This window comes from Hippocampus bargibanti, linkage group LG17, assembly GCF_051943395.1.
Source record: "Hippocampus bargibanti isolate YZ-2025 linkage group LG17, ASM5194339v1, whole genome shotgun sequence".
NCBI classification, from domain to species: Eukaryota; Metazoa; Chordata; class Actinopteri; order Syngnathiformes; family Syngnathidae; genus Hippocampus; species Hippocampus bargibanti.
Genome location: NC_142750.1, coordinates 15,159,242 through 15,170,918, shown reverse-complemented (window position 1 = coordinate 15,170,918; position 11,677 = coordinate 15,159,242). Strand labels below are relative to the sequence as shown.

Here is an 11,677-nt window from a genome sequence, read left to right as displayed (position 1 = left end):
TGTTTTCGGTAGAACACGCTGCACTAGTATCGTTGTCAAAAAAACTGCTAAGTGGCACTATACAGTTTCATTTTGGCTACTGTATATTCACATAACTTCACTTTTTTAATACTTTAACTTTTTTTGTTACAGTTGAACAAAAGTAATTGTTCTTTGGTTGATTATCGCCATTTTAGAATGTTTTATTAAATTTACAAAATCGGCATTTTTGAAACTTGAAAGGGACTCATTCATTCAGTGACTCATTTACTAATTTGCTGTTCCTAATTGAGCCTCTAGATCAGGGGTGTCAAACTCATTTCACATGGGGGGCCACATATGGACTCGATAGATGTCAAGTGGGCCGCACCATGAAACAAAATGTCATTAATTTTGGTGTAAAGAAGCACAAGAACATTAGGAAAATGATGACATTGAATGAACATTCCTTTTACCCATTTTGTTTCATGAACAAATGTGCAATCTACTTTTATCAATCTACTTTTATCATTGCAACTGATCCCAATGATTCTACAACGGCACAAAACTTTAACAATGAATTGGTATTGAAAAATATAGGAATGCACTTCAAGATTAAATGAGATTTATGAAGACATGAATTTTCAAACCATTGTTTTTGTTCCTGATATTTGGCATCTTTTGGCCTGTACAAGTGCATAGATACCAGATGTCATGTCCTGACTAGCTGACACTTTCAAAATGTCATTTAAGTGCTCGTTTGTGAGCTTTGAACGCATTTTGTTTTATTGATATTCATAACTGAGAAGATTTGTTCACACAGTTTTGTTGTTCCAAATATTCACCGTACTTTAGCAGCCAGGGCTGTTAATTTGGGCTACCCTGGTAGTCGATACTGTAGAAAATTGTCCAGACCTACGGAGGCAAATTTGCCCTTCAAATCTGCAGGACATTGCAAATCAATTATTTCTAGTTGGATTTCCAGCGGTAGATTGGAAACTTTAACTGTGAAAGGTGAGCGAATCACTGAAAATTCTGCCTCAAGTTCACCAAATACCTGAAAACTCCCACAGTAAACCTGCAATCTTGTCTTTGTACCGCTTCTTGTCCGCATCAGGTCTGGTCACACACACATCTCTCAGAAAATTCTACAATCCTTGTCTCCTATTCTCCGTTTGGAGAATGGCATTTTGGCTAATGAGGGTGTTGAAACCGCGGTAGAAAAAAAAAACACTGCTGTTTTCTTCTACGTTGATCGAAACAACTCCACTCTGCCCCTACTGGAAATTCATTGAATTGCATCTCAATTCCATGTCTTTTGTGCATTGTTTCCACTATTAAATTATCCTGCGGGCTTGTTCTAACCTCCTTGGGGGCCGGTTCAGGCCCACGGGCCGTATGTTTGACCCAACTGCTCGAGATTACAGCACTTACAGCTCTCTTGCCCAATATATTAATTGTTCATGCATGGCCAGACGTATTGATTTTATTACGAGGCTCCGGGCCGGATGAAAATTGACCACGGGCCGCCATTGGCCACCAGGCTGGACTTTGGACATCTGTCTTACAATGGTGTTTCAGATCAAGCTGCAATGCAGAATTAGAATAGCCGTTCATTAGCCATGGCTAACCACGTTCGTAGCTTGTTAGCTGGAGTTACGTCGGAAGCATGAACAAGGACTTACACGGAAGTTGGATTATCCTTCAACACCGTGAAGTGCTTGTGTTTGAATACATGTGTCTTTTTCGAATGTAGCGTTGTCTATTCGTAACAATATCACGATCACGATCAAATATAGTCTTCTGAACAGAGTATAGTTACTGTATTCCTTCGACGAGTTTGCCACCTATTGGATTCTATGAGAACAGACCACAACATTTTCTTTCTTTCTCCATTCAGGTTTGGGTTATCTTTGGAGAAAAAAAGTCAGTTTTAGACGAAAAAAAATATATAGGTTGTGCTATAGTATAATTGATTCAAATTTATTTTTCAGAAGTTATTGTCTGCAAAACAAAGTGAAATTATTTACTTATTGAAGCCAAGTTGAATTTATTTTTCCCCTCAACCCATTTTATCAGGTGACTTGGTCCCAGAGCAAGCTGCTATTTACCCAAGGAAGGTGCCTGCTGAACAAAATGGGTCTCACACTCTCACAGTGGTGCAGATGGTGTTGAGTTCCATTCTGGGCTGTGACCTTCCTCTGTGCTGTTTGCATTTCTTCTCTCTGCCTGTGTGGGGTTTCTTTTGAATTGTCCCTCTGGTGAAATTGTGAATGTGAATGGTTGTTGGTATATGGGTGCCCTGCAATTCGCTGGCAACCATATCAGTGTTGCCCTCCAACTGCCTGAAGTTAAATGTGATAGGCTTCACCATTCCCGTAACCCTCTTGCGGGCATCTTTATATAGTTATAACTACATGATGACAGTGGTTTAAAACAATGATTCATTAGCAAACTACCATAAAACCTACCCATGTCGTCACTGAATATGCCTACTCTATGTCTTCACTAGATACCCGCCACTCACAGATGTTTATTTTACCTTTCTTGCATTGCCAGTAATTGTGCCTCTTTTAATGAGACCAAGAGTCAACTGGGATGACACAAAAGGTGGCCTGCTGGGTATCGCCTGTTATTTTAGCTCCCCGTCTCATCAAGAAAAACATCTAAAAACCTGGTGGGAGAAAATGTTAACCTCAAAGAGAACCACGTTGAATGAGATGTATTTTTACAAAACCCAACAAATGTTTCGATAAGGTTTTTCATTCTGAACAAAATCAAGGTATACTTGCAGAGAAAAAAAAACAGTAAGCAAGAACAATAACTATATTTTATTCTATCCAATTAAACTTAAGATTGGATGAAGTTACTGTATATCTACAATTCACTTTGAAAACAGATTTATTAAAAGAATAAATAAAAGGTAATATATATGACATTTTCCGATTTTATGGTATTATGACGATTCTCCCTGCAGAAATTATAACACCCATTCAACGTGTTTGATTTAGCAATCAATGAAGAACATAATACACACACTGAGCGTACAACCCCATTTAAACTCAATAACAAACAATATGCAGATGTCCATATTTGGCTTCACAGATATTACATTGAGTGATTTATTAGGTATTGTTTTATTAATGATGGTGGAAACAATAATCCTGAACTTAATCAACCCTATTTTTATTTTGCCTTGATGTGAATCATTCCTTTAATATTTTGAACATGTTCACGTTGACACAAGTTTACCCATTTAGAGACAGCGTTGACCACAATAGGCAGTTTATCATGTTATTCGGTTAGAAGGTGCATGAAAGGGTAATTTATGCTTAAATAAAACAATATTTCTCTATTTATTTTGACTGAATAATTTGTATTGTCCATGAGATAATAAATCACTTTGCCAAATATATTGATTAATCTTAACACTGATTGACTGTTTAGCGCATTCGGTTCACAGTGCAGAGATGTAGTGATTGATTCCAACTCTGGCTTTTCTCTGTGAAGTTTGCATGCTGTTTACATGGCTGTGTTCCTGATGAAAACCCACACGGATCGGGGACAGCACATGCAAACTTCACTTTGGGAGGTTCTAACCAAATTGAGCTAACTCATTGGTGGCAAATACTGTTCCTGAATGGCCACTGTTCTGCATGTATTCCACCCTTGTTTTCCCTCTTGCAACAGACCTGATTCAAATGAACAGGTTTGATATCAGGCTCCGCAGAGTTGCTGATGATCTCATAGAGTTTGAACAAATTGATCATGATCACACCCTATTTGTTGTGAAGAGAAATACTTCATTTCGCACATTACTGTAGTAAACATAATTTTACTACAAGTTGTCCCCAATACTTGCATTAGAATCCGGTTTTTTGTTTTGTTGTTTATGTTTTTTGCAGTGAACATGATTTCCAACAGGACATTTAGAAATGTAGGACGAGGTGTAATTAAACCTCACCCTTTAACCTCAGTTTCTTTCCGCCATGTTGTCATTTCACCAACCAGACAGTTGTGTGGGTGTCATTTAATCTTCATCTTGTACCAGTCTGTTCCTACATTCTTCCTGCCCACTTACTCTGGTCTCTCTCCTTTCATTCAGTATGTGATCATTAACCGCCATCCTTGTTATACGCCCACACCACTCTTCATGACTTACATGTAGACTGCTGGGGAGACGGAGTCCAGAGTGCACTCGCCAAGGTTTGAAGACTTCCTTTTGCTGACACTTCTCAGAAAGAAAGATGATAACTTAAAAAGACAAATGTTTCCGTTGCCCCATAGACACTTGCCATTGCCACCCCTGAAAGCATTTAAATTGAGACAAAAATGGAGATTTGTGAGGTGATTTCTCATTGTCTCACACAAACACCGAAATAGATTCTTTATTTCCTGCTGGAGTATAAAGGATCGGGTTAACCAGAAGGCCCGCTGTCCGCTTTAATCTCGTTGCTATAACAGATCGTTAAAATCATTTCATTAGCAAACGTGGTCAAAGGCACCCTTTCATTTGGCTCCCCCAATCCAATTGCTCAAAGTTTTGGATCACCCTCTCTTACGATGCATGATAGAATTCATTCACTTTTCATTGACGAAAAACATTAGCAAAGTTCTTTGAAAAAAAGTGATGGGGGGTGAGGGGGCAGGGGTAGGTCAGCAAATCCATGAGGGTTGCAATAAAAACACATTAGATAGCGTTGACCACAATAGGCAGTTTAGCATGTTATCCGGTTATAGGTGCATGAAAGGGTAATTTATGCTTAAATAAAACAATATTTCTCTATTTATTTTGACTCAATAATTTGTATTGTCCATGAGATAATAAATCACTTTGCCAAATATATTGATTAATCTTAAGACTGATACGCCGGTGGTTGACTGTTTAGCGCATTCGGTTCACAGTGCAGAGATGTAGTGATTGATTCCAACTCTGGCTTTTCTCTGTGAAGTTTGCATGCTGTTTACATGGCTGTGTTCCTGATGAAAACACACACGGATCGGGGACAGCACATGCAAACTTCACTTTGGGAGGTTCTAACCAAATTGAGCTAACTCATTGGTGGCAAATACTGTTCCTGAATGGCCACTGTTCTGCATGTATTCCACCCTTGTTTTCCCTCTTGCAACAGACCTGATTCAAATGAACAGGTTTGATATCAGGCTCCTCAGAGTTGCTGATGATCTCATAGACGAACATTTGTAGTTTGAACAAATTGATCATGATCACACCCTATTTGTTGTGAAGAGAAATACTTCATTTCGCACATTACTGTAGTAAACATAATTTTACTACTAGTTGTCCCCAATACTTGCATTAGAATCCGGTAAAATGGTCTTTTTTTGTTTTGTTGTTTATGTTTTTTGCAGTGAACATGATTTCCAACAGGACATTTAGAAATGTAGGACGAGGTGTAATTAAACCTCACCCTTTAACCTCAGTTTCTTTCCGCCATGTTGTCATTTCACCAACCAGACAGTCGTGTGGGTGTCATTTAATCTTCATCTTGTACCAGTCTGTTCCTACATTCTTCCTGCCCACTTACTCTGGTCTCTCTCCTTTCATTCAGTATGTGATCATTAACCGCCATCCTTGTTATACGCCCACACCACTCTTCATGACTTACATGTAGACTGCTGGGGAGACGGAGTCCAGAGTGCACTCGCCAAGGTTTGAAGACTTCCTTTTGCTGACACTTCTCAGAAAGAAAGATGATAACTTAAAAAGACAAATGTTTCCGTTGCCCCATAGACACTTGCCATTGCCACCCCTGAAAGCATTTAAATTGAGACAAAAATGGAGATTTGTGAGGTGATTTCTCATTGTCTCACACAAACACCGAAATAGATTCTTTATTTCCTGCTGGAGTATAAAGGATCGGGTTAACCAGAAGGCCCGCTGTCCGCTTTAATCTCGTTGCTATAACAGATCGTTAAAATCATTTCATTAGCAAACGTGGTCAAAGGCACCCTTTCATTTGGCTCCCCCAATCCAATTGCTCAAAGTTTTGGATCACCCTCTCTTACGATGCATGATAGAATTCATTCACTTTTCATTGACGAAAAACATTAGCAAAGTTCTTTGAAAAAAAGTGATGGGGGTTGAGGGGGCAGGGGTGGTCAGCAAATCCATGAGGGTTGCAATAAAAACACATTACTGCAAAGAAATTCAAGTAAAATATTTTGATGGAGAATTTGACTTTTGTGGACTTGCCAGTCATCCCTAGCTGGATGGATGGGTGGATGAATAGGTCGGTAGAATAGGAGAGAGATAGCTAGATTGCTAGAAAGCTAGTTAGCTAGTTAGCTAGCTAGGTAGATAGTTAGACAGATAGATAGATAGATAGATAGATAGATAGATAGATAGATAGATAGATAGATAGATAGATAGATAGATAGATAGATAGATAGATAGATAGATAGATAGATAGATAGATAGATAGATAGATAGATAGATAGATAGATAGATACTGGAAATTGTGTGTGTGAGAGAGAGAGAGAGAGAGAGAGAGAGAGAGAGAGAGAGAGAGAGAGAGAGAGAGAGAGAGAGAGAGAGAGAGAGAGAGAGAGAGAGAGAGAGAGATAGGTGGATCTATCTGTCCATCGATCTGTCATGCTGAAAGTGATGGAAAATGTCCTGCGTGTATCAACAATCCATTTTTACACGTACAACCTGGTTTGCTATTTTTGAAGAGTATTTTTGCAATCATGATGGCAGAGAGCAGCAGGCCGGTTCGCAGCTCCTCTTTTCTTCCCTCACCCTCTCTTTGCCCTGACAGATTCGCGCTGATATCAGATTGATGGGCCGGTTTGATTGAAGTCTCTTTGTCGTGCTCATGTCACTGTTCGTGATGGATGAGGCGCGTGCGCAAATACACACCCGCGCGCACACGTGAAGTCCTCCCAGTCCTCGATTCTCTGTTTGACGCTCACACGCACGCGCGTACAGTGGATCATTCGCCTCGTCCGCCGGCCAACAAACTTGGGGGCCTTTTGGTCACCCCAGGCGACGTGACGACAAGTCACGTGACCAGGGCGGCGGTAAGAAAAGAAGTGACACGAAAAACAGAGGGGGAGAGACGCAAAAAAGGAAAGCAGAGTATTAGAAGAAAGTCAATTAATCTTAAGGATGAAAGAAAACGGACTATAAACCCGTGCGACCAGGAAAAGTCGACTCTACCCTTTTTTGGATCGTCGCGTTCTTTTTTTATCATCACGGGGCCTAAAATTCCGATCGCAGAATAGATTTGCTCACGTCGTTGAGGCCTTCCTTTTGTATACCCAGATTGGTACACGTCTATGCACGCACGCGCGTGCACAAGGTCCCACAACCTGAGACCGTTACGTATGTCTGATTCAATTTTGGTCGAGCAGTCTCGGGTTTTCCTTTCCCGATTTTTTACATCGTAGTTTTTCGATGCGACACGCTTTCCTTACAAGCAAATCGTTTTTGAACAGCATCTTTTTCTGAATTTTCCCCCCCAAAAATATTTGTCGGTAGAGTCTGCATGAACATTTCGAATATGAACTCGTTTTTGCAATATTCGCTTAGTAATCGATCTTATTGTCGGGCTAAATCTGGATACCATCAGCATTTGCATCACCATCCCACGGATCAGCATCATGGTTTCCAGCAGACCAACGACAATATCCACTCGGGTCATCCCCAAACTCCCATCACCGCGTCGAGAGGTTCGAGATTGAGTTATAATGCGGATGAGCGCTTGCACTTGAACACTGACGGCGGAGGACCGAATGAGACGACAGGGGTGGCCCAGCATCACGAGCAACCACCACATCACGAGCATCAACAGAGACAGAACGGCTACTATCATCCTCTTTACGACACCCAAAGTGGATTATTGTCTTCCTATCATAACGGAACCGCTGTCAACAACGGGGCCTATTTGGAGCAGGCCTGCAGCACAAACGCGGAGTACATGACAGCGACGGGGCCTGCCAACACCACGTCCATTCATCCTCAATATTTCATGGACGAGCCTGCATCATCGACCTACTATCATCAATCAACATTTTCTACTTCGGCCCCCTCCGTTGGTCCCAGCTATGGAACCCTGGCTGCAGCCTATTGTGGGCCCCAGGGCACCTTACTCGGCTCCCAATACCCGCCTCAGGTCGACGCAGCGGGCTACTTGGGACTTCCACACGGTGGAGGATATGGGGAGCTACCTGTCTCACTCGAGCGAGAGGGGGAGGACGAAGAGAATCAGCAAGCCGGACCAGGGCAAACATTTGACTGGATGAAGGTAAAGAGGAATCCACCCAAAACAGGTAGGTGCCTGCCAAATTCATTGTAGCTTGTACCGTTTATGTTCATTCGTGATCTTAGCACTTTGAGGGCATTAAAAACGATCCACTGCAAACAAATACAGTAAAAGTAAAATATTTTAAGGAAAAAAAGTGCACAGAAAAGGAACACTTAAATAATGTCGCGTGTCTTCTACAAATGTCTCCTATCATTTTTACGAACTTGAATAACATTTTTTAAATCCCTTTTCATACAATGAATGGTCATGTTTATTTAAGACTGCAATATTTACATTGGGTGACCAATATTAAATAAAGCATATTCGACATATAACAATTAATTTAAAATCAAATAAGACGGAGTGGTCGTTTGTGCACACTTAATGATTTTAGCAGACGTGTTTGCCGAAAACCCCGCCCCCACAAACCTAAACACACACACATACACACACGAACGTTGCCAGGTGCACACACTACAATTAAATAAGAGCCAAAAAGAGAAGACGTTGTCTTATTTTTAATGACGCAAATTGTGCGTGCATACGAAACTGACAAATCGCGTAAGGTCATCAAAACTTTATTCAACGGCGAACTTGTGTCCCATCGAATGCTCTCTGTCAGTCCTTATCAAAGCAGTCTTCAGTGCATAACGTATCATTTCTTTTTCATCTAAGTTAAAGTGTCTGACTTCGGCTTAGCTGGCGCAAACAACAACACCATGCGGACCAACTTCACCACACGCCAGCTCACAGAACTGGAGAAAGAGTTCCACTTCAGCAAGTATCTAACGAGGGCACGGCGGGTGGAAATCGCGGCCACACTGGAGCTTAATGAGACCCAGGTGAAGATTTGGTTCCAGAACAGACGCATGAAGCAGAAGAAGCGCGAGAAGGAAGGCACGTCGACGTCACTGCGCCCGTCGTCTTCGGGTTCGATCAACACTGGGATGGCATTCAACAAGGTACTGGAGGAAACGGACCGCTCTTCTGCATCCACGTCACCAGACGCGTCTCCTGACTCGGAGTAGGCCCGGATATAGTTTAATAAAGGAATGGAAAGAACAACAGGACTTGCATTCGCGTGTGATCAATTGGACATTTGTATCCAAATTATACAGCATCCAAACTACAGTATGCAACCAAACTCCACATTGTGAAATGGCTTATTTTAATTTGACTGGGCAGTAAACTTCAATACAAAAAAATGTAAGACAACTTCAAATTGACAAGTGCAGTATATGATAAATTATATTTATCATTTATTTATTTATTGTCTATCGATTTTTTTCTTGAATTGATGTTCTGTTTCATAAATAAAGAGGAACCACAATGCACACTGAAGAGGTTCAAAAGAAATGTATATTTTTCAATGTTGGATACGTTCAATGTTTTCAAACAATAAGTTAAAGTTATGGTAAGAAAAATAATCACGTGGGGTTGGTGCTTTGGTTTCAGGAATAACACCTGCCCATGCCAAACAATTTGCTTTTGGGCATTTAGGGGCCTTTACAGGTATTTTAATTTACAGTACAGTAAACTAATCTTTCTTTTGGTGTATGTATAAGTTGTGCAAACTGTAAAAGAAGAAAACAGACACAATCCGCGTTATTGGTAAGAATTTTCTAATTCGTACAGATGAATGAAATGTGTGCTCTACATTTTGAGTGTTTTTGTTTTCTGTGTTCTGCTCAGGGGCTGTCTTTTGAGAAGTTTAAGCTTGATTTACAAAAAAAAATACAATTCATTTTCAAAAAAAGCCATACCTGACAGCTAAGAATGGAATTCCTGATTGGCATTTGTATTTTTAGATACAGCGTGAAAAAAAGCACTGTCAGGCTGTCTGTTTTTAAATGTATTTATATACATTCCATGCCCCATTATAGAAGGAGAAAAGGATCAAATCAGAAACATTTCCTCATATTCTAACTGCGACACACTGAATGATTTAAATGCATGGTTTATTGTACTTGTTATAGTTAGATTCAGGGATGTAGCAATTGTTTGCACTGATGAAAGACAAACTGCTGAAAAAAGGATTTCCCACCTAAGTGTGTGATGTCATTCTACTGCAGGTGGGTTATTCAACGAGAGTAACGTTTTTGATTTTATATTTTTGCAACTGTTATCGAGTGAAGGCTCAATTTAAACGATGATGCTGTATCAATGAACTCCTTGAAAAACGTCATGATGGAGATTTTAAATACCAGCGGGTTGACTGAGTTTTATCAGTTTTGCTGCCTTCGTCTTTCCAATTTTTCATGTTTTGTTATTTATAGGCTACCTCAAATAAATCATACCTTTTAAAAATGATTTTGGCATGTTGTTACTCTTTGTCGCAAAATAATATTTCTTTTTAATTAAATCGGTTACATTATTGTTTGAAAAACAGTCGTGAACAATGTTTCTATTGAAGTAAAGTTCTGAAGTTTTTAAAGCAGTTCTCTCTCTCTCTTTCTCTCTCTCTCTCTCTCTCTCTCTCTCTCTCTCTCTCTCTCTCTCTCTCTCTCTCTCTCTCTCTCTCTCTCTCTCTCTCTCTCTCTCTCTCTCTCTCTCTCTCTCTCTCTCTCTCTCTCTCTCTCTCTCTCTCTCTCTCTCTCTCTCTCTCTCTCTCTCTCTCTCTCTCTCTCTCTCACACACACACACACACAAGAAATATTTGGAAATCCCAAACACACAAATCATTGATTCGCCAGATAAGAGAGATTATATGCAACAGAATGCTAAAACAATATCAAATTAAAAGACATTTATGGCGTTTTGGTGCTTTGATTGCGCTTTGCAACCGAAAATGTTTTCACGTATAGACTGTGAATCGAAGATACAATAAGAAAATAACGCTGGAAAGGAATGTAAAATAAGTATGAAAACATGATTGGAGTAAAAAAAAAATGGCGCGTCCTCTTTTTCAGTTAAAAGAACAACCAAAAACATTTGACAATAATTTTTTAAAGTGTAACGCATTTCAAGAGCGGATATGTCCCCCACAGTGACGAGCTGTGGCCTCTTTTTGACCCCCTTCGTCACACATGCACGCACACGCGCACACGCGTAGAAACACACTGAGCTACAGTGAGGAATGTCGGCTTGCTTTCCGGGTGGTTTGCTAACCTGTCAACCTTAGGAGAGCCTCTGGGATATCTAAACATGTAAACACACTCTTGCTCACCACCTTCATCACCTTATCCTTTCTGTTCCTTTGAAATACCAGTTGTGGAGCCTGGGTGGCGATTTCAGTCATCACTTCATTGCGCGTGCGCATAACTGTCCACGTGTACGTGAGAATTACACTGTTTAAATAACCTATTTTCTGCTGCCCGTAGAAAGTTCAGTTCAGGTCTCTCTCTCTCTCTCTCTCTCTCTCTCTCTCTCTCTCTCTCTCTCTCTCTCTCTCTCTCTCTCTCTCTCTCTCTCTCTCTCTCTCTCTCTCTCTCTCTCTCTCTCTCTCTCTCTCT

General features: G+C 40.5%; 1 protein-coding gene across 1 annotated transcript; it reads left to right on the top strand.

Moving 5' to 3' along the window:
• The first annotated feature begins 6,687 nt into the window (after window positions 1-6,687).
• LOC148885954 (homeobox protein Hox-B1a-like) lies at window positions 6,688-9,697 on the top strand. The gene is made up of 2 exons (XM_089018620.1): window positions 6,688-8,250; window positions 8,901-9,697. Exons 1-2 carry the CDS (start codon window positions 7,467-7,469, stop codon window positions 9,251-9,253), a joined length of 1,137 nt encoding a protein of 378 aa, XP_088874746.1. The 5' UTR covers window positions 6,688-7,466; the 3' UTR covers window positions 9,254-9,697.
• The last annotated feature ends 1,980 nt before the right edge of the window (window positions 9,698-11,677 follow it).

Excerpts from the sequence above, each read along its gene's own strand:
- LOC148885954 (XM_089018620.1), top strand. The coding sequence starts at position 7,467 with ATGAACATTTCGAATATGAACTCGTTTTTGCAATATTCGCTTAGTAAT. Across the intron at positions 8,251-8,900 it reads GAGGAATCCACCCAAAACAG|TTAAAGTGTCTGACTTCGGC; the intron begins GTAGGTGCCTGC and ends TTTTCATCTAAG.